This window comes from Gracilinanus agilis, chromosome 6 (genome assembly GCF_016433145.1).
Source record: "Gracilinanus agilis isolate LMUSP501 chromosome 6, AgileGrace, whole genome shotgun sequence".
NCBI classification, from domain to species: Eukaryota; Metazoa; Chordata; class Mammalia; order Didelphimorphia; family Didelphidae; genus Gracilinanus; species Gracilinanus agilis.
Window position 1 is genome coordinate 134,885,497 of NC_058135.1, and position 23,869 is coordinate 134,909,365.

Genomic DNA, 23,869 nt, shown 5'->3' on the forward strand with positions numbered 1-23,869 from the left:
GAGCTGCCGAATTGCCCCTACTTTATTCATTTTGCTATTAGAAAATTAATATTTCTGGTGTAGAAAACTGGACCATAAATAAAAGAGCCAGCTTGCTTAAGATGGCTGTCTTTAGAAATAAAGACAAGATTTCAGGAGCAACTCCACTTTGAAAAATTTTTATTAAATTACTTGAACATTTACAACTCGTGGTTCAATAACTGCAGTTGGTTGGTTATTTTTATTTGGTGGGATCTTTTTGGGCAATACATTAATTCTGACCAACTTTTATCTCCAATGCGGAGAGTTCTTTCTAGTCAAACCACAAATTTCAGTGTCAGCGCTAAGGTGGCTGCCCATCTTTTTAAAAGCCTAATAAACCTCATAGACTTTTCAATAAACAAACAGAGGAAGGATATCTCCTGATTTTCTCAGGTACCACATTCAAACAGCTCCTAAAAAACCTGATTCTTAAAAAATTCCAGTGTCATTTATAAAACAGAATTAGGTCAAATGAAATTAAACGAGAGGACTAGATCATCCCAATAAGCTGGCAGATGGGTAAAGATGCATAAAAAGTGGCTAAGTAATTTGGATCAACTCACATCTCTGCATGAAACATACCCAGAAAGAGGGAGGACACAGATATGTGTGGTTCCTGGCTGGGACCAGTTAGAAAGGACATAGGAGAGCGACAATGCCACCTAAGATATAGAGGAAGAAAGGAACAGACTCCACCGTGTGATGTGGCTCTTCCATTGTAAAACAAAGATAACCTTGGGCAAGTGTTCTGTTCTAAACCTATTGTACCAGCCCTGTTCTATCAGACAAACTCAACGCAAAAATGTTTGTCTGTTTTATTCTTTTTTCTTTTTTTAAACCCTTAACTTCTGTGTATTGGCTCCTTGGTGGAAGAGTGGTAAGGGTGGGCAATGGGGGTCAAGTGACTTGCCCAGGGTCACACAGCTGGGAAGTGAGGCCGGATTTGAACCTAGGTCTGGCTCTCAATCCACTGAACTACTCGGCTGCCCCTGTTTGTCTGTTTTAAAAGGGATGCTATGAAACCTTCATGGGCTCCAGAGAGCATCCAGTATGGTTGTCACATGCTAAGCTTCTAAATGTTTGCTTATGTCATTTACAATGCAAAATTAAAAAAAAATAACGTGACTATGCACAGTCCTTTCCTATTAATGTCTTTTTAAAATGCCATAAATTAAAAAAAAAAAAAAAAGGAGTGCTGTCATGATGATATATATATGTACACCCAACCCCAGTTAGGGAGGATCCAAGCAAGTCCACATTGGCACCAAATCCTTGGGAAGGAAAAAAATTCCAAATAAATGACAGAGTTCCCTTACTTCATCAAAAGCTAATGCTGAGGGGAGAGAAAATACCACCAGCCCAAATTGGGGTGCATACACCTTTTTTTTTTTTTTTGATAGAGACTTTAATCAAAAAGATTGTGAAATTGTGGTTTGTTTTTTTTCCTCCTCCCCAAAGACCATGCCATAAAGGTAAGCTGAGAAACAGTGAATCCTTCCTCAGGCAACTTCTTATTTCCATTTCCCTAGTTAAGACTTTTGTGACTAGAAACTGAGCCCCCGATAAGCTATAAAGGTGGGTCTTGGTCCTCGTTAAAGCTGAAGTCACACACTAGAGACAGGTGGTCCGAAGGGTAATTGAAGGAAGGCAGCCGGTTGGGACCGATCTGCTCCTCGGTGAGCAAGCCAAGAGCCGAGCGCACGTTTAAAGCCTGTTCAGAATACCAGATGTAGTCCAGCGTGTGCCGGCACTCCCCGGAAGACCGGATCTTCCACGTGGTGTACGGGGGCTCCGACTGCCCGTCGGCACTCAGCACTTTGTAGGCGCTGTTGAGGTTGAGGCTAGACGAGGCGAAGTGTCTGTAGACCTCTTCCGTGGGCTCTGCGTTAAAGTCCCCGCACACGATAAGCGGGATCTTGGCCCCCTGCGTGATGTTCTGCAGGTTCTGGAGGAGGTCACTGCCTTGCGCAGACCGGAACCGCTCCCAGCCGGTGCGTGCCTTCAGGTGGGTGACGGCGATGCAGAACAGCCGCCCCGTCTTCTTGCACTCCAGCGTCTGCGCGATGGCCACCTGGTTAGTTTTAAGGGTCATGGCGGTCAGCCTGATGTTGGTGCTGTTGACCAGCTTGAACCTGTTCTGAAGGAAAAACAAGGCGCAGCCGTCGGGTCCGTTGTTGTGTTCCACGTCCAGACAGGGCGACCACGGCTTTGGAAAGAAGGTGCCCTGGTAGCCCAGTCTACTGAGGAGCGGCTGGAAAGTGTCAAAGTAGTGGTCCACCTCCTGCAGGCACAGGATGTCTGGCTGGTAGGCCAGGATCTCTTCCAGGATGAGACATTTTCTTTCTTCCCATTTGAGTGCCTCCACAGGGCACTGTACAAAGTTATCTTTGCCTTCCCCAAGAGCTGAAACAGAAAAGTCAATCAGCTATCAGCCAAGGGAACAGAGGCTTCTAGGGACTCTAGAGGCTCCTTCTCTAAAGGATGCCCCAAAGACCAGTGGCTTAGCCCGACCATCCTCGGATAGCCCGTGCCGTAGCTTAGACGCCCGTCTGGCTATTTGGACATGAGTGTAAGCCCAGGGCGGTGGGGAGTGTGAGCGGGCTGCAAGGCCTTTCACACGAGTTACTAGGGAGGAAATGTAATAAAAGATGAACATGTACGAGTGACAAAAAATAGCGGTGGTCCCGTGGATGGCAAGAGCATGGACCAACCCATGGACTGGTTCTACCGCTAGTCTTGGGTTGTCAAGAGAAGGGGAGAAAGCCAGCAGCATGGCGGACCTTGTGGATAAGTCCTGATGAGAGAGCAGGAGGAGGTCACAATTTGCATCACCCGAGAGTGCACAGATTGAGGGGGTTCCCCATCGCCTGCTGTAAATGCTTTGTGGGGGGGCTCTCCCTACAAGCATCACATAACTTCTTCCCAATGAGACTCAGGCACAGTACTTCTTCCACATGGTATTGTGTAAAAACACGGAGACTGTACTTTCATAACCAAATTGTGTTTTCCCCTCAACCCTCAAAGGCTATACTACTACAAAAAGCATTTGCCTCACAAAATTCTACATTTTTTTTTGCCAGATGAATCTGCCTATTTAGTAATAAATGGATGAAATGATCAAGATTTTTCCTTTCCTGGTTCTTTTTTTTTGATGGATGAATTTATTTATTTATTTTTTAGGGATTTTTTATTTTTAGAAAAATTTTCCACAGTTACATAATTCATGTTTTTTTCCTGGTTCTTTTATTATCAAGGCATACTATATTTCTTATTCTATCCACTTATTTTCATGGCCACATTCTAAGTTTATATGTGTATACATTTATCTGTGGCATAGAAACGTTCTGATGCTTTGGTGCATGACTGATCTAAGTATGGGTGTGGGTTTCTTTCAATGACGTAGATCTCCAACCGCCCAGACCTGCTCATTCTGTGTAGCCCTCACCCACATTTTCCCATAAATGCACCACAAAATGTCCATCCTCAATGTCCAGGGGGCTTCCTCTGGACTGCATGGATACCAGTGAAGCGTGCACCCAGGCTATCCAGCAGTCATCTCTTGCTCGCACTGCGTGGCTGGTTTCTGCTTTTTCTTAATCGCATGTTTCTTAGACATCTTTCCTATCCCTTCTCTCTGTATTTATATCTATATCTGTATAGATACACGTACCTAAAAAGACGGGAACGTACTATGTGTGTGTGTGTATTTATTCACACATACGTATGTGTGTGGATGATGTGTTTGTGTATACATACACACAGATATATTTATACGTAAATATATTAATATATCACACACAAACATATTGTTACTCCGGAAAAGGGCTCCCTCTTTTACATAGTAACACAATGTCCTAAATGCAGACAAACGAGCGCTCTCATACCTTTGGCTAATATTTTATGGAAAGGCCAAAAGGTTTCCTAAGTAATAACAGACCCTTCTTAATACAAACCTTTCCAAGAATTGGGTCGTCCAATTGCTTTATTCTAATCACTTATTTTCACGGAAACACTGTAAATCTATACACATGCAAACTTATCTGGAGCACTCTACGACTTCTGCGATCTTGGCGTTGTAAATCAGTTGGTAGAGAGAGATGAGAAGCGGGGTACAGGAACCCCAAGATTCCCACCCCACTCTGGGGGACGGACGCCTGCCTTCAACGGCCCAAGGGCAGTGCTTGCTAAAGCAGCTCTGGTGAGCGGGGGAAGGAAAGAAGAAGAAGGCAGGGGCCAGGTCCTAGGATATACTAGTCTTTTATTCTTTAAACTTTCTACATTTCTAGTTCATATTTCCAAAATTCAAAACCAGAATCTTCATTTAATTCAGCGGCAAGCCTAGAGCTTATCCCTAGTTACTTCAAATGATCGATGAATGAGGCGAGGGAAAATATATGCTAGATTTTATATATATATATATATATTTAGAAGTCACCTCTGGCGTGGGGAGTGCGTGTGTGTGTTGGATGGTATCCAATGCTACATTTCCTTAAGCATCTACGACTCCCTGGCGTAGCTCACTTAACAGTCCTGGGGGCAGTCGTTACCGAACATACCTTGAGCAAGGATGTTCCACTGCATGACCCTAATGGGTGGGTGGCTACTTGTCGAGTCCGTCCTCAAGTCCACAAAATCCCTCTGGAAGCGGGGAGGCCGTGTGTGCAGGACTGCCCTGCATTCCTCGAGCAGCTCTTTCGGATCTATGGGATCCAGCTGTTCTGAGTCAGGAGGCACCAGACACTCAGGGTGCTGGGGGGCTGCAGAGCCATTCAGGGTCTTGGCGATAGCACCATAGAGCCTGCTCGTTCCGTTTCCCATGGGACACGCTACAGGAAAGGAAAGCACAGTTACACACAGGGCTCCTCAGCCTGTCCTTCCTTCTTCTGCAAACCCCATCCCACGTAGTGGTCAGACACACAAGCTGATGTGCTGCCAAAGCTGCGGTCTTTGCTGATAAAAATCTATTTTTCTAGGGGCAGATGGAAAGATATTTTCTAGGTTGCGAAAGGAGAAGGTAGTCTGATGTCATAAAGGCTAATTTATATCTTTTTAAAAATTTAAACCCTTACCTTCTGTCTCAGAATCAATGCTGTGTATTGGTTCCAAGGTAGAAGAGTGGTAAGAGCTAGGCAATGGGGGTCAAGTGACTTGCCCAAGGTCACACAGCTAGGAAAGGTCTAAGGTCACATTTGAACCCAGGGACTCCCATCTTTAAATCTCAATCCACTGAGCCACCCAGCTGCTACTGCTAATTTATATCAAGTGAACTTCTGGACAAAGAAACTCTTCTTATAAACCAAGGGACTTATGAAATTAATTGGCCCCCATCACAGCAGGAATCTCTCTGTGTGTATAATCAATCAATAAACATTTATTAGGAATCAGGCACTATGCTAAGCACTGGGGCTACAGAAAGGGGAAAAGATGGGTCCTGCCGTCAGGGAGCTTACAATCTGTTGGAGGAGACAATATACAAACAAATATACCGAAAGCAAGCTATATACAGGATAATAGGGCATAATTAACAGGGAAGGTACTGGAATTAGGGAAAGCTTCCTGCAGAGTATGGGATTTTAGAGAAGATGTAAAGGAAGCTAGGAAAGTCAGCAGGTAGAGCTGAGGGAGAACATTCCAGGCATGGGGGACAGCCAGGGAAAATGTCTGGACACACACACAGAGCAAGTAAGTGTGCTTAGAATAAGAAATAAGATGATAAGGCAATTCGTACAGTGGATAGGTAGAGAGATGAACTTGGGCTCAGGAAGTCCTGGACTGGCCCAGATTCCATCTTAGACAATAACAATTAAGAGTCAGTCCTCAGTCTCTCTAAGCTGAAGTTTCTCCTCTATAAAATAGGCACACACACAGCAGGCACGTCGTGTACATCAAGAGATAAAAATATATGTAAAGCACTTTGCAAGTTTTAAAGGTCTATACAGATGGGCTCTAATTAGCAGCCATTTAACTGCTACCAATAAAAAAGGGAGAAGTATCTGTATTTAAATTTCTTAGCATCTTTTAATCTAGGATGACTTCATAATTCACTCTGGCTCCTTCTCACCTAAGCAAGAATAAACTCACACACAGGTAAAAACTTTAATAAGAAATAGTCATATTGGGGGCAGTGGGGTGGTGGCTCAGTAGATAGAGAGCCAGGCCCAAAGATGGGAGGTCCTAGGTTCAAATCTGGCCTCAGACACTTCCCAGTTGTGTGACCCTGGGCAAGTCACTTAATCCCCATTGCCTAGCCCTTACCACTCTCTTCTGCCTTGGAACCAAAACACAGTATTAACTCTAAGACGGAAGGCAAGGGTTAAAAAAATAGAAATAGTCATATTAAAAAAATAAACCCACACCAGAACTACAAAAGGGTCTAGATTATTCCCCCCAACCCCCTGTTCCAAAAAAAACCCCTTCCTTCCTGTCTTAGAATCGATACTAAATATTACTCCTACTACTGAGAGCGGACATGTAGAGTGCACTTTAGCTTCTACAAATTACAAACATCCTCTCATTTGATCTTCACAACATTATGAAATTGGTGCAATGACTTATCCCTGCTTTATAGATGAGCAAACTGAAGTTCGGTGAGAGGTTAGTGACCTGTCTGGAGGAACAACACATGGTCTGAGCCAGCATCTGAATGGGTATATTTGCTGCCCATTGAAATTTTGAAAATATGTAATCGTTTTGACTTTTCTCCTCTGGGCTTGATTTCTACTGGTATTTTTTAGAGAGGGCATAGGTTTGGGAATGGAGTAACGGCATTCCACTGAGCCATTTATATACCCAACCATGACACAACTGTGCCACGACTTCCTTTCGTTTCCAGTACGTTTCAAAGGCTAATAATTTATATAACACTTCCATTCAGCCTTACACTATATGTTATCTCATTTGAGCAGCAGACTATCTCCAGATACAGAGACTCCAGGTATTAAGATGAGAAAACTCAGGAATGACATGCTCTTCCAAGTCTAGCACTCATGCAACAATGCCCAGTCTGCCTCTCTTCCCATGAGAAAAGAGAATTTATTAGGTCTTGTCATCTTAGCATATCCAAAGCTTGCTTGCTGATGAACTGATATCTATTCTCCTACCAGAGGGTTCCTGGAAAGGCAGGAGCCAAATTCACAATCCAATCTCTTAAAATGCTCCTACTATTGAGGTTTCCTTTCCAGGCTTAACTCTATAAAATTCTACGATTATATTGCTGAAGGTTCATTTACTGCCCCTGGGGCCCAGAAACTTGAGCCAGGTCCAAGGCCCTTTTCAGAGACAAAACCTATTTCCTCCAGGGATGGATTACAGGAGTGGTTCTCAACCTTTGTGGTCTCAGGACCCCTTTATACCCTTAAAAACTAACGAGGACCTATTCCTTAATGTGGGTTATAGCTATTAATATTTGCTATAAAGATATACAGAAAATGAAATGTATATACTTTAAAATATTTATTCATTAAAATAATAAGTATCTTTTATGTTAAATAAAACTTATGAAAAATAACTTTCCCAAAATAAAAAAAATTTAGTGAGGAATGGGTGCTGTTTTACCTATTTTTTTTTTTTATAAAACTCTCATATCTGGTTTAAAAAAAGGCAACTAGCTTCTCCTATCTGCTTCTGCATACAATCTGTTGTGATTTGTTGTTGTGGTTAAACTATAGGAAGAAAATCAGGCCTGACAGATGTGTCATTGGAAAAGGGAAGAGTATTTGAATAGGCAAATAACATCTTGGTGTTATGAAAATAGTTTTGACCTCACAGACTCCTCCTTCTCTCCACACAAAAAAAGGTCTTGAGGACCCCAAGGGACCCTATTTAGCGCTACTTTAAGAACCACTGGATTAGAGATTTCCAAGATCCAGTTTGGGATGAACTTATATTTGTCAAACGGTTCATAATGAGGTAGAGAAGTGACTCCAAGTTCCTGAAGATGGTGATATCAGAGCACTAGTTCTGGCGGGTTCAATCAAGCTTGAAAGACTTTGAGAAAGGGCCTACTTATAAAGTATATATCTATGTTCTAAGTGAGATCCCAGGTAAGTTTGGAAGAGAAGAGGGGGGGGACTCCTCACCAGGTTGGCCAAAGGGGATGGTTTCTTTCTGACCCAGCAATTCTGGAAGACAATCTATAAATTATAGGTACAAAAAGGTGGTGATCTGCATCATGGAAGGAATATTCACATGGATCCCTGAAGAATCCAAGCTGGGATTCATAGTCAATAGCTAAAAAAAATACTGTTTATTAGATGGGATGGCTCTCTGGGAGGAGAAAGAGAAGGGATACTATGAAAAACATTGATAATGTAAAAAACAAAAGACAATAATAAGACCATTTTTTAAAAGAGAGTCAATTGGGGCAGTTACATGGCACAGTGGATAGAGAGCCACACCTGGAGTTGGGAAGACCTCGGTTCAAATCTGGTCTCAGCTACTTTCTAGCTATATGACCTTAGGCAAGTCACTTAACCCCATTTACCTAGCCTTTCCCCTTCTGTCTTAGTAAGACAAAGTAAGGTTTAAAAAAAAAAAAAAAAAAAAAAAAAGAGCCGAAATAACTCTTCAACAAGTCTTACTAAAATTACTTGAATATGTGTATGTATACACACGCACACACATATCTCTTTGTAAACTTTATAATGAAACAAGTTAAAATGCCAAATCGCTTCCTTTTTCTTAACCTTTTTTGGGCCATGGACCCTTTGCCAGGCTAGCAAATTCTGAGATCTTTTCTCAGAATACATTTTTAAATATATAAAATAAAATATAGGACCACACACACAAACTCCCCAATTATACTGAGCTATCTCTACCTCCCTACCTCTATCCAGCCATCTAAATCCACTGACTCCAGGAGAATGATTTCAATCAACAGCAGGCAAACAACAGTCATATTCCCACCTAAATGTTCTTGTTGGGAGGGGTATAATACTCCCAAATTCCTCATTCTCTTTCCTTCAATAATAGGGACCTCCAAGTTGAGCTAAAGAGTATAGCAGAAGCTCTTTCCTGAATTTAAGGTCATGGTTCTATGGCATCAGGTTATAGGATGGGTTAGGGATCCCCACCCCCACCTCTTTACCTCCAGTGAAAGAAGACAAAGGTTTTATTCATAAAATGCCATGCTCATTTGGCAGACCTTACCGATGGAATCTGAAACTAGCAGTGGATCCAATTTCCTCTGGGAGGTTACCAAAGCAAAGTCAAACACCTACCATGAAGGCTCCCAAGGTGACAAGCCTATATGCTGCCTTGGTCACCCCTTTGTTTTCAGTGGGGAATGGGGAGTAACTCACAAAGAAAAATGAGGCTGCAGGGGGAGAAGTAAAGCGCCAAATTGCACTTAAAGAGTAAAAATGTCAACTGCTTGTTTTGTGTCCAAAATGTCCTTCTTACTTGCTTATTTGGCAAGTCTGGATATATATTAGAGGCAGAGAGACAGGGGATAAAGGGCCTGGAGCTGGGATTTTCCTGAGAGTTCACAGTGGAGTCAGGAAGATCTGGAATCAACAATGGCTAGCCCTGCAACTCTGAGCCTCAGATTTCTAGCCATAGAAGATATTAGATGAGAGATGAGAGGTGTTTCCTATCTAAAAGGTTTGGAGTTATGGATGGGTTGTGGTTTGATGTCAATGCTTGATGGACTAACATGTATATATGATATGTATATGTGTATATATAAATATGTCTGTATAACTCCAGGCAAAGTATTTTTTATTGTTTTGGACTGACATTAAGACTTTGAAAGCCTTTTATCTCATTCCAGTGGTTCCCAAACTTTTTTGGCCTACCTCCCCCTTTCCAGAAAAAAAATATTACTTAGCCCCCTGGAAATTAATTTTTTTTAAATTTTAATAGCAATTAATAGGAAAGATAAATGCACCTGTGGCCATCACCGCTTCCCTGGATCACTGTAGTGCCCACTTTGGGAATCACTGTCTCAATCCTTCTGGTCTGGGTGAGAGTTTTTTTTTTTTAATATACACATAGATAATTGTTTTGAGAAATCAGTTCAAAATCAAAAGAACATGAACTCAAAAATTCCTCAAAACATTTTAACCATTCCTCTGGTCTCTCCTAATTTTGTTCTACTACAAGCTGTCCTAAGCCAAGTTCACATTTGGGTAGACAAGATAAAGTTTTCCCTTTTTCTTTCCCAAATTCCTTACCTTCCGTCTTATGGGTTCCAAGTATCAGTTCTAAGGCTGACCAGCAGTTAAGGACGAGGCAACGGGGAGTCACACAGCTAAGTAAGAATTTGAGGGGGCAGCTGGGTAGCTCAGTGGAGTGAGAGTCAGGCCTAGAGACAGGAGGGTCCTAGGTTCAAACCCGGCCTCAGCCACTTCCCAGCGATGTGACCCTGGGCAAGTCACTTGACCCCCATTGCCCACCCTTACTACTCTTCCACTTATGAGACAATACACCGAAGTACAAGGGTTAAAAAAAAAAAAAAGAATTTGAGGCCATATTTAAACCCAGGACTTCCCATTTCCAGGCCTGGCTCTGTTTCCCCCGAGCTGCACAGGTACCCTGACATGATAGTATTAGAATGAGGAGGAGAATGGGTCCGTGTAGTCAACTAGAGTAGGCACGTGTGCAGGTGAATCCTCAGACTGCAGGAGATCTGGGACTCCGACTGGTGACTACATTAACTGATAACATCCTGGCGGAAAATGGTGAAAATTGCATGTGCAGCTGGCCTAAAATAGAAATGCTGACCCAGGCACATGTGCTTTACATGTGTGCCACTGCATGTTTGTCGACATAAGCAATCATGACTAGATGCTAAGTAGGTTCCTGCTTCATTCTTTTCTTGACATTCATATCTGATCTTGTTCTACAGACACGCATGTACTGATATGAGGCGGGCATCCAACGTGTTCTGCTTATAAATGAAAGCCACAGTCCCTCTTGAGCAGCATATGCTGGCCGATGGTCCGTGGATTGTGTTGTATATCTGCGGTACATGGCAAGCTAAAGTGATCATCCGGTACCCTTGGCTTTGTCCTCATCACAATGTATACACACGTACATTCTATGCTCTGCCGCATTGTACTCCTGTGGCTGCTGGCTCTGGAAGGTACCGGGAAGTTTCAGCCCAAGGGAGGAATGGAGCGCCCCCCAGAAGCTTCCACTAACAAATGGGGAGCTCCCTGGGGGAGTGGGCTGACTCTCCCTGCGGTGTGGAGTTCTGCTGAGAGAGTTCTGTCCATGCCACTGGGACAGAGTCCAGGGCCACAGTTAGTGGAGTGGCTCGGATGCTGACCCAACAAAGGACCTAGGACTAGTCAAGTGACAAGCTACAAAAGAAATCAGGACAGAAAATGTTATGCTAACCCAGAGAGGAGAGACTATTCAGAGGGTGGTTTAGATTTTAAAATTAATATTCAATAACTAAGTATGATATTTAATACGATGTATTAATATTTGACTTGAGGCAAAAGGAAACTAAAAAGGCTAGAGAAATAGGGAGAGGGGCTCACTCAAGTGGAAGAGAGCGCGAGAGAGGCGTTACCCGAAACTTATATACAATCACTTAAAAGATGCACGTAAACAGAAAGGAAAAGGGAATTTGGGGGAGAGGGAAGAATTCTGGGAGATGAAGTCTAAAGGATACAAAATTTCCACTTACAAAGTGGAGAATTGTTTCAAATAAGTTAAGAATGAAGATAGAGAAGAGGCTATTGTTTAGTAATGAAGAGATCATACGATCATAGATTGTAGGGCTGAACTCATTAAGATAGAAGGTAGAAAGCCCGGGGAATCGGTAAAAAACACCTATGAGCATCTTTATTGGGTGATGTGATTTGGACTGGGTGAACCTCAAAGGAGGAAAGGTACCTGACTGAGAGTAGAGGAATAGTCTCAAGGAGGCTCCAAGGAACAATTTCTTTCACTTTCCCCTTCCTGGACCAGAGAATCAAGGGGGTAAGAGTGAAGGAGAAAAGGATAAATAAAATCTGCTTTGAATTATGGGTTAAAAGAGAGGGGATGTCAAGCACAGATTTGGGGAGCACCAGAACAGTGGAAGGGAGGCACAACTGCAAAGACTAGGCAGTAAGGAAGAAATTGTTTGACTGATTGGAAAACAACCAGGTTCGGTCCTCCCTATCCCACTGGCATCTCGACAGTGGACAGATAGATGAACCTGGTACTTCATTGGAAGAATGGTCCAATTGGTCATGGATCCCCATGTCCTTGGCTGCAAAAGCACGGTGCCTAATGAACCTCTTTTCCCCCATCCCTCTCCCTTTAGCCACTTAGGCAGAGTTGAAAATTCTCCAATGATGCCCTATTTTGCAATTCACCACTGCTGGTGGTATTTTGCAAGCCTGATATTTTTATAAATTATTTCATCCTATTGTCTATGGGCATGTTGTTACTTGAGATCAGTGTGCACAGAGAGTCGGATCTTAAGTAAAATACAAATACATAGTAAAATACAAAGCTATGTGAAAACCCAGCTATTCTAGTGGGAGTTAAAAGATTAGGGAGTGGGGTACAATTAAGCCAGTTTAATCTTATGAATGATCTTTCCAGCTTTCCCAAGCAGAGCCCTAAAACTCGAACTTGCTGCTGAAGTTATGGCGGCAGAGCCCAGGGGCTAAAACTCTGTTCCCCTTGTCCACCAGGAAGGGAAAGTGAGTAATGAACAGATCTTGTTGCACAAAAACCAAAAACAGTTCAACCAACTTTTATTAAACACCTACATTTTCAGCTAACAAAGAAATACCCCAAGCCTTTCAACCACCATTCAGTAAATATGTAGTAAACACCTGTAGGGGAAGGCATAGTGAGATACCATCTCTGCCTTCACAGATGTGACACGGATAAATACAAAGTAATTCCTGATAAGGCTCTCAATGAAGTGTAAATAAAAGGACTATACCAGGAGGCTCAAAGCAGATACTTTTTTAAACCCCCTTTTTTATTGGGGGTGGATAACTGGATCGCCTTATCTTGAAGAAATTAAAAGTGAAATGGATCCAATCCCACCAATCATCAGCACAGTAGCTCAGACCTGTTCCATTTCCAACTTGGGCCAGTTTTCCCCTCCTCAATAGTCCAGTGGGCTTCTCATTTCCAAGGAGCTCATCACATTGATGCCAAGCTTAGTGAGATACCCCATTGGCTTAGCCCACTACAACTTGAAACTCCTGAGCTCAAGAAATAGACCCACCAGTGTTAGGCTTCCTAGGAGCAAGGATCATAGGCTTCTACCACCATGCCCAGTTGAGATACTTAAAAAAAAAAGATCACTGCTCTGAGAAAGATTTAATAACAAAACCAACCCAAGAAACAAATACAAAAGAACAATATCCATTACCTGAGCACTTAACTCTTTGTCAGTATTTAGAGGTGGCCAGAAGAGGTTCTAACTGGAGACACTCGACTAATGCATAATAAGAAAACAATTAGGAAATGATCAATTATCAGTCTCAGCAGAGCCACAACTACCTGCGTGGCCTTGGATAAAAGTGCTCCACTTTTCTGGACCAAACAGAGGAACAGTGATAGATAGCTAAGGTACTTTTGCAGACAAGTTTACATGCAGTCTCATGTTTTGATCCTCACAACAATCCTTTGATATGGGTGCTATAGGTTTAATTATTCCCATTTTACAGATGGGAAGATTAAGATTGAGAGGATTCAAATGATTTGCCCAGGGTCATACAGGTAGAAGCAGCATTTGATTCCAGATCTCTCCTAAACCTGAGTTTCACAATCCCCAGTCACCTGTTTTCTAGTTTTTCTGTAAGGCCCTTACCTCTCTCCAAGTTGTTGTGAAGACCAAAGAAGGTAGCAGAAGCTGGAGGATATAGAAGTTACACGGCACATCAAATATGGCCTCATAGGAGTCCTACCTCTTCCATGAAGCCTTCCTTCCCCAAACACAGTGAGCTCTTCTTCCTGTTAACAGGCACTCCCTGCTGGTGACATTTCTCTGGCATTGTACCAGGGGAGCCATGAAGGGTTCTTAAGCAGAGAAGTGACCCTTAGAGGTCATCCAGTTCCACCTCCCACCCAATGAAAAAATCCCCTCCTACACAAAGGCCATGACAGATGGTGATCCAGTTTCTGCTTCAACACTCAGAGAAGAGATCAGCTGCTGCCTGACTGGCTGCCTGGGCAGCAAGGTCCCCATTCCCATTTGGGATGATAGCTGGCATTGCCAAGAAGTCCTTCCTTCCCAATGACCCAAAATGTGTCTCCCGGTAAACCTTAGTCATGAAAGGGTGGCGGGGCTAGGGCTGGACTGAGGGGGAGGGAAGAGAAGGAAAACAGAAATTGTCCTGGGCCAGCAAATAGACAAATACTTTATAAATAAATCTCGGGTTCTATTTAAAACACGCACACCAAATCATACCAGAGGAAAGTACAGATAAGAGGAAAACAAAAGATAACACAAGTTTCTGCAAAAGGATCTACACCTCCCTAACAATCTTACCATGAATGGAAGGCATTAATTATTTTGACCTTATATGTTATGAAACAGGCAAGGCAGAATCATCCGAGTTAGGAGGGACTGGTAGTTAGAGCACATCTACTGACTCCTGGAAATATGCACCAACAGATTATTATCGTTCTCAGGAAGCATCTGTCTAATACCACCCACTTCTTGGAAGCAGCGTTTTCTCCTTTCCTTGGCGAATCCATAGCGCTTATCACTTCTCTAACACCCACTCTAGTTTATCCCGATTTTGAGTCCAGTGTCTCCATGGAGCAGACATTCTGAACTTTTTCTGGGTCGTCCTTTGTCCCCTCTTCTATGGGTTGCCTACCCTCAGTAGGATGTAAACTCTTTTCTGTTTGTCTCGGTACCCCGCAAACTTCTCAGCACAGCGCTTGGCAAATTTGCCAAGCTTGATATCTGCCAGGACCCCTCCCTTTCAGTCTGGTGAAGCATGTGGACCCCCTCTTCTCAGAATAATGTTTTTAAACATGTAAGACACACACAGTTACAAAGGTTAGCAAAATAAAGGGTACGATTTTTCCCCATCCAAGTTCACAGACTCCAGCTTCAGAATGCCTGTGATAGTGTTTCTGTATTGTCTAGCTGAAGTCAAGTTATAAATGTGCCCAAGCTCTTGAGAAGTCCTAAATCCCTACCATGCCTTGTTTCTTTTTTTCATCCCTAGCCCGAGAAGGTTAAAATTGACTTGGAAAATCTTCTCCGTATCTTATTTTCCAATCATGTAATGTAGAATTCTATAAAAGACAAGTCAGCGTGGGACCCCAAATAAGGAAGCCTATTGCTAGAGCCAGAGATTTCATCTGCAGACTGTCTCATTTGCAAGAAAGGGTGTGTGAGAGAATGGCCAGAGTGCTGGATTTGGAATCAAAGACGCGGGTTTGAATTCTTGTTTGACTCTGCATATTTATTACAAGGGTTTTGCTTTTCTTGTTTCTTTGGGGAGTGAGGTGGGGAAAAGGGAAGAAAGAAAATCAATGCTTATTCATTTTTAAGAAAAGAATGCAATGGGCTTATTTTAATCAGGTCCCAGAGAGAAGTAGATAAGTTTATCTCCCCAGGTTTGACTCCTACCAGTTTCTTCAACTGCATTTTTACCCCTTATAAGAGAAAGGGCGTGATGGGGCAGCAGGCAGGGTGGATTACTTTGTAATTTCACTGGGAAATTAAAGTATACTTTAAAGTCTTGGTACTTGCAATTTTTAGACACCACACCCTAAACTTGCCCCAACCAGACAGAGCTCCTTTAATAAGCTCTTAGGGATATTGACAAACACTAATCTATTTTTTAATCCTGCTCCAGCAGCCCTGAGTGTCTGCTCTAGTCATCTGTTTACAGAATATTTTCTTTGCTGATAAGCACAGCAGGCTGGGGAGCTTGTGAATAATCTTCCCCAGCTGTTACCCTGGGCTCCAGTCCCTTGGTTTTGCACATGTGCCAATTAAAAGCTGAACAATGCACAAAGGCCAGGATTACCAGGCTGCACACCTGTCAGGAGGCTGCTGGAGGATGCAAGAAAAATTCGAGGGGGTGGGAGAGAAAAGAAAGGTTAAACAACCTCCCCACACAAAACAAGAACAGCAACTGTAAACTGAAATAGGCAAGTCCAATGCTGCCATCTTCTGGCCATTTCTTGAACCAGCTCAAACACTCACCCAAGAATGGAGATTTTCCCAGGGTTCTAAGGTCAGGTTCACAGCCCGTCAGAACATCTCAGAGGAAAGGATGTGCCATGAGTAAATCCTCTAAAAAAATCCCCTGCAAGTGATCATCCATCCAGCCTTTGTTGAAAGGTACCTGCTTCCTCCCATTCCATTTCTGGCTAGCTCTAAAGGCTGTTATGTCAGACCTACATCTATGCTTCTTCAAGTGCCACAGGAAGTCCACTAGAAGGCTGGACAGTAGCAGAACTCTTCCAGTGTTTTAAACATAGTGGAGGAGAAAAGAGGGAAAGAGCTTGGCACCAATGACTCTTCTGGGAGAGGGATTGGGATAAGGGCTCTTTGGGGGCAAGCCAAAATCTGGTTAACTAAGCGTGGAAACTGCACGATGAAAAGAAAATTCTTTTCAAATAACTACTTCTAAAAGGTTTGCAATTGGCCCTTTTCCTACCCCAAATAGCTCCATTTGGAGGCTGAGGGGTGGGGGACAGGAGCCTGATATATCCATGTGCCCTCCTGCAAGCAGCCTGGGTTCCTAAACCACAGACTCAGAACGTTTTTGTCCTAGCATCTCTCCCCAGCTCGGTGCCTACAGAACTAAACATTCCCTAATTCTATGGTATGAGGGAGAACCAATACAAAATGTTGGTCAAGGTATGTATTGTACCTATGTAGGGATAAAACCTGTCATTTCTTTGGAACTCCCCATGAGTAAACTCCCTCTGCTAACCCAAGTCAACACTGTACCCGAAACTTTGCCCAAAGTACAGAGAAAATAACTCATATCTAGAGTCTGAGGCTGTCTCTTCATTACACAATGAAGCTGGGGCAATATTTTGTAGCCCTAATGAGAGTCCTTTGACCCTACACCTAACTCTTCACTTTACAGATGCTAAAAGGTGCTTAATGAGTTAGTGGCAGGGCTAACTTGAACCCAGGTTGCCTGATTCCCAGTTCATCTCTTCCTCTGCTACAATGGAATAATCTTACTCCTTCCACTCCAGCTATCTTGTTCTAGACCTCTTAGGATTTTCTTTATGATGTGGTTATCAGTAAACATCATTTATACAGACATAATCACATATATGTAGACATGTTTCATGTAGACATACTTCTTCCCTTGCATATGCATCATTTTTTTTAACCCTTACTTTCTATCTCAGAATCAAAACTATGTATTGGTTCCAAGATAAAAAACTGTTAAGGGCTAGGCAATGGAGGTAAAGTGACTTGCCCAGAGTCACAGAGCTAGGAAGCATCCAAGGTCATATTTGAAATCAGGACTTCCCATCTCTAGCCCTGGCTTTCACTCCATCTTAAATTGAAAACTAATGCTTTCTGGCAAGGTGATAGATAAACCAGATTCTCAGATGCTACATGAAAAACTTGTGATGAAAGTCCATGGAGTACTATTTAGGAAGTTTTGCAAGGGCCATGGCTACTGCTTAATAAAGTTCAACATGTTTTAGTTAAAAACATAACACAGAGATACATAATTCCTAAGTTTGCTTTTAAAGAATAAAATAAAATATTAGCAAGTGAATTAGTTGTGTGAGTTTGAGGAGTTTTAAAATGAAACTATTATCAGTTTTTCCTGCCTACTTCATTTGGTAGAAAAGGACTTTTCAAAAGAGCGATCATGTTACTTGATGTCTGAACTAGAAAGGAAAAGGAGAAAGTAAGTTCATGTGCAAGACAAATATCCAGATGAAATTTATTAGAGGATATTCTTTATTGTAGAGAGGAGGGGATGAAGTGCTTTGGTATTCCAAATTTGCACCTGGGTAGGGGTAGTGGTGTGCCAACCCTCTTTTTGCGGGGGTTTCAAAGATGGCCATTGGTGGGAAGCAAATTTCAGCTCCCAGAGCTCCACTTTGGGATCTTTAAGGAAAATAATTGTTCGAGGGACAATAAAAATATGGAATTGAAAAGATTCCCAGTTTTTTAAGGTTGGGCACCAGTAGACATTTATCTATAAAGTTTAAAACTAAAGAAATAGGGAGACTTTTTCATGTGGTTTTGTGGGTGAACCAAAAGAAATTGAAAACCAATTAAAACCACCTAGCTAACAGAGCATGGTAATCTTTTTTTGTGTCATGGACCCCCTCTTGGTAATCTATGGAGTATGGCCCCCTTCTCAAAATTATGTTTTTAAATGCATAAAATAAAATACATAGGATTACAAAAAATATATTGAAATAGTTAATCAAATACATAAAAAACCTAAAAGCAACCAAGGTATATGACACTCAGGTTAGGAACCCCTGCTACCAAGGATAGAAACTAATAAATGTGGGCATTAGGTCCATCAGGAAAGTCACAAGTTCAGTCCCAATCCCTAGTCCTAAAGGACGACTAGTCTTTCCATGAAGTTCTGCCCATAAATACCTTTCTAATTCCAAGAATATAACCTTGAATTATTCTCACAAGTGAAGATGAAAGTTGCTTAGAACACTTTTCCCTTGGAATTTCACATGAGAACACTAACTCCGACTCTATAAGGGAGGGGAAATAAGTTTATGAAACAAAGGTCATAACAAGGAGAGACAGATCTTAATTATGAATGCCTATATACAGATATTCTCTTATAAGCAATATCAATTATTTAGGTTCCCCAGAAGAGAGATGGTGCTTGTAAGGTACAAACTTTTAAGAAGCAAACCTATCATTACATGCATTGTAAGAGAGGTCACAGAACCTACAAGCTAGGCACTATGGAATCAATGTAGTCATGGTTTAATGGGTTTTATAATAGCAGAAAGTGAAGGCACATTGAAAGGAAAAGAGAATCCTGCTTTCTCCATCTTTTAGGGAACAGCTAAGACAGTAGAATTATGAAAACCTCTTTTTCTGTGGCAGGATATGATACAACTTCCCCCCCTTTTTTATAATCATCAGCCTCAAAGGAGTTGGTCACCAGGGATGGCCAAAGTAAAGAAATTAGAAAACAAACCAAAAAAAAAAAAATGAAACATCATCCAGGAGTTAATCTTCTTTGTGAAGGACAGGTTTCTGTCCTCAGCTAGGCTGCTGTGACAACAGCAGAGACAATCTGTTCATGGGTCCACACTCAAAAGCTGTCTAGTTTGTTACGTCTTCCAGAGCTTGGATATCTGTGATTCCTTTCACATGCCATAGGAAGACATGGGGGGAGGCATGGATTGCAAAGGGCTGCAATCTAGTGGAAGCAGTCTCCATATATGGATAGTAGGAGTAATAATTCCTAAGGCTCTGCCACATAGGTTAGGCCCCTTTTCCCAAGGCTCTTTTCTGCTCAGCTAATTGCTTTAAAAGGTATTCAAACCATCCATATCTTACCATGAGACCTCATCATGCCTCCCCTTCTCCCTCTATCCCAGTGGCCCCCCCTTTCCCTCTTAGTTCTTCCCAGAACCTCCATTAAGAGCATGCTTCATTCTTAGGACTTCTCCCTCCTACTTCAGCCATCTTTTATGGTCCTTTTCTTTCATTAGCACGTAAGTTTCTTGAGGGCAGGGATTATCTTTTTCTTTGTATCCACAGTGCTTTATACAGTGCCTGGCACTTACTAAATTCTTTGTTGACTTGAGTTGGTCTCAGTGTAAAAGCCAGCACAGGGAGCCAGAAGCATCTTTTTCAGGCTTCACATGTGTTTGAAGAGCACTATGGGGAGGGCCGTCTCAGAGGACTTCTCAACTGAATCAATTCCTACCCTGGCTGAGTAACCTTTCCATGCTATTCTCTTGCTGAGCTTCCCTTTGTTTTTCAAATAAACTTTGATTGCAATCTTCAGTTGTTATCTATGGATATCTCCTATTTTCACATAGTCCAAATTGTCCCATATCCCCTCAGAACAAAGATGGGGAAAAGCAGTTGAAGAGAAAAAAAAATCCAGCAAAACTGATTCTATATATTGGGGGAAAAAATGACATTATAGGCAATGTTCCACACTTATGGACTCTCACCTCTGTAAAGGAATGGGGGACTATGTCTTTTTGTATTTCTTCTTTGAGGCTAAGCTTGTCCTTTGTAATTTTGCAACATTCATTTTCTATTGATAAACATCTTTTTGTTAATTGCCATATTGTCTATAAGTGTCTTGTTTTGTTTCAACTCCAAACCTGAAGTATCAGAAGAGTCTGAATCAGGTAGGGCCAACTGCACCATAATAATGAGATCACACATCCATCTCTGAAGGAAATAGGGAAATACATCATTTGTACGGAAAACAGTCAAGCCTTTGGTGGGAGCCAGTCTGATTTTTTTTTCTTTCCTCCCAGGAAAACTTTAATTGTCTAGAGCCATCATTAGCTATAACAATAAAGCATGCTCATTCTTTAATCAGATTGCAGAAGGAGAAAAAATATCCTCTCTTTTATACTATACAAGTCATTTTTGTATTTGTCAAGGAAAAGATAAAAACACTTTCAATACTTGAGTTTTTTTGTCTTAGTCTCTGATAGTAAAAAAAAATCCATATTAAAAATGTAGCCATACCGAGTCAAAATGTCAAGATTATTCCCAGAAAACAGATTTTATTTTTTGCAATAAGAACTATAAAAGAACTGAACATTTTCCAAATAGACAGAGTGTGATAATAAAATTAGGGGACAAAAACTGATCCAAAAAGCTTTGATAGGTTCTCTCTATGCTGAGCCACAAATACTCCCATCGGTCTCTAGTAATACTATATTATTTTCTCTTATGCCATCTTTAAAGTTGTCACAAGGCAGTGCCAATTCACGAGAATGGCAAATTCCTTATTTCGCAAATCTGTCATCATCTGGTAATGTAACATGTAAATTCTCGATTGAAATGCTATGAAGTATGGATTACGGAGCTGCTCTGTTTTGTGCATGCTTAAGATTTGTCCCCTCCATCCCAATATCTCAGGGCTTTGAAGATGCAAAATTTAAATGCTGGACTAGTTCCCGCCCCTTGCAGTTAGTTGTGTTATTTCAAATATGCAAACCACTCATGTTAATTATTTATAAGATTTAATATGAGAAAGATCCATCTGATGGAAATGAATTTGGGTCAGATACTAATCTAATATCCATGCCATTTACTAGCTTTTCTCAAGAGAGAATGGAGGGGGAAAAGGTGCTTCTCTATTTCCCTCATTGTTTCCAATGTCCAAAAACAACTGGAAAAGCATCAGATTGGGGAGCCTGGAGTGCAGTGTTTAGGCAAAAATGAAGTGGTTGAATCAGAATGGGTGGGCAAAAGAATACCTGACCCAAATTCATTTCCTCTGGCTAGATCTGTCTCATGTTAAATCCTGTGAAGAATGAACAGAGCTTCTTCATTTACTTTGATCAGGATACTTAAAATTCTGTAATTGCATCCTCCAACTGCTCATTTTGATGTAGACCAACTGAGATGGAAAGTAGATGAGGCCACAACTCAACAACCTGTCTGAAAAGCAAGAAGCAAAAGAAGCTAGGGTTTGCCCACACCCGTGCTCTACTCCCTTCTCTTCCCATCCATATTTAAAGCCAATATCATGCTTCTTTCCTTTGATACGGACTGCAGACCCAGCCTACAATTGGACTCACATTACAAGATGGTGTCACAAGCCATGCAGCATTATAAGAGAGGTCGATTGAAAGGAAGACAGGCCAGCCAACTCGACAAGTCTAAAAATATTAGGGACCGTGAGGCAATGAGGCAATGAAAGCAGACTCTCTACCAAACTGCTGGATAAGAAAGTTGATGAAGATGACCCATTTCTTTAGCCCCACGAGCAGCATGAATTCATCATCGCTCACTACCATCCTTTGTTCCAAAAATGAAATCCCATCATCAACCAACCAGTCCTCTTAGCTCATCTAACTGGTATTCAACCAGATATCTTCTTGAGCTAAATAATGTTTAATTGTGGATTCAATGAAAGTTAAAACAAAACAAAACTCTGGGGTCCTACTTTATACCTTTTAGATGGGAAAAGATGACCAAAAAAGGGGAAATGACCATTGTTGGAGAAAATATGGTAGCATAGGTACACTAATGCATTGTTGGTGGAACTGTTGAATTGGCCCAACCATTCAGGAAGAGCAATTTGGAACTATGCCCTAAAAGTCAAGAAAGTGTGCATACCATTTGAGGGAGAGATAATACCACTACACGCCTATCTCCCCAAGGGATCAAAGATAGTTGTGTATTACAACTTTTCTTATAGTAACAAAGCACAAAGAAAAAAAAAATAAAGATTGACTATCAAATGGGGAAAGGCTGAATATGTTAGACCATATGAAATGTAATGGAGTGTCATGACACCATAAGAGATGACAAAAGGGAAAGCGTTCCAAGATATCTGCAGAGAATTATATGACACAGAATGAGGTGAATAGACGTAGGAGAAGGAGATATCCATCTATAATCATGTAAAGGAAAACAATGACGAAAAAAAAAAACGGAAGAACCCTGACTATGCAACAACCATCTGTGAGTCCGGGAGAGGGATGAAGCATGTTTCTGAGTTCTTAGAAGAGAGGAAAAGCCTGGGTAAAGAATGAGACCAACAAGGTTGGATATTGCCAATGTGTGAACTTTGTTTTGATTGACTACACTCATTAAAAGGGAAGGCTCTTTTTTGGGAGGGGGTGGAATGAATGAGTGATATCAATGATGCAAAAAAAAGTAAAGAAAAATAAAACATTTTAAAAGTATACAGAAGAGAGCAGAAGGAAATTCAGAAGGTGACACATGCAAGCAAATTAGTGTTAGTCCTCTGTTCTTAAATATACACTTTAAAAAAAAAAACACTCCATATGTTCCATCTTAGAATCAATACTGTGTATTGGTTCCAAGGCAGAAGAACAATAAGGGGGTTAAGTGACTTGCCCAGGGTCACACATTTAGGAAGTTTCTGAAGCAATATTTGAACTCAGGATCTCCTGTTGTCTCCAGGCCTGGTTCTCAATCTACTGGGTCACTTAGCTACCCCTAAATATACACTTTAAAAGAAAAAAAAAACCCAAACAATATATAATATTCACAGTTTCATTGAAATGCTAATGTTTGGGGGCAACTAGGGAGCACAGTGGAGAGTGCCAGACCTAGAGATGGGAGGCCCTGGGTTCAAATCTGGCTTCAGATACTTCCTAGCTGGGTGACCTTGAACAAGTGACTAAACCCCAATTGCCTAACCCTTGTCACTCTTCAGTCTTAGAATTGATACTAAAGATAAAAGGTGAGAGTTTTAAGAAAATCCTAATGTTTGTTCATATTTGGGAGGTTCATAATAAAATTTTTTAAAAAGCAAACTAAATCTAAGACCCTAGAGGATGAAGGCTATGCCTTGTTACATAGTAAAAAGCAAACATTCTATATTGTTTATTGCCATTTAAAAACCTGAAGCTTTCTGGGAGAATATGCCATCGTTCCTAATTGCTAGGTTAGCTCGAACAATGCTCATAACCATGAGACGATTGCCTTTTTCTCGTCTATAGTGAGAAAATAAAAAAACGTAATTATCAGGCAGTGATGGTGCCAGCTGCCTTCTACAGTTTCAGACTAAAGAGGAGGAGGGTGCTACCTTATCAAGAAAATCTTAGGAACTTATGGTGCCTAAAAGGGAGACAAGGTAGTACCAGGATGTTCTAGAAAGGGAAATTTTTTTTTAAAGGGGGAAAAAAAAGCACATTTTCCTTTTCCTTCCTTCTCATTCTATTTTTTGCCTTTCCCCAATTTCTACTGTCTGGATTCTGGAGAGCATCTTAGAAGCGC

The 23,869-nt window shown here is 41.5% G+C and overlaps 1 protein-coding gene across 1 annotated transcript in view; it reads right to left on the reverse strand.

Moving 5' to 3' along the window:
* Nucleotides 1–928: 928 nt before the first annotated feature.
* The window catches only part of NOCT (nocturnin), a 42,346-nt gene continuing 19,405 nt past the window's right edge, over nt 929–23,869 (reverse strand). The window contains exons 2-3 of the mRNA XM_044680174.1: nt 4,578–4,847; nt 929–2,424 (exon numbers count right to left, since the gene is read on the reverse strand). Of these exons, the coding sequence (XP_044536109.1) occupies nt 1,589–2,424; nt 4,578–4,847 (1,106 nt within the window). The 3' untranslated portion in view covers nt 929–1,588. The remainder of the gene's footprint in view (nt 2,425–4,577; nt 4,848–23,869) is intronic.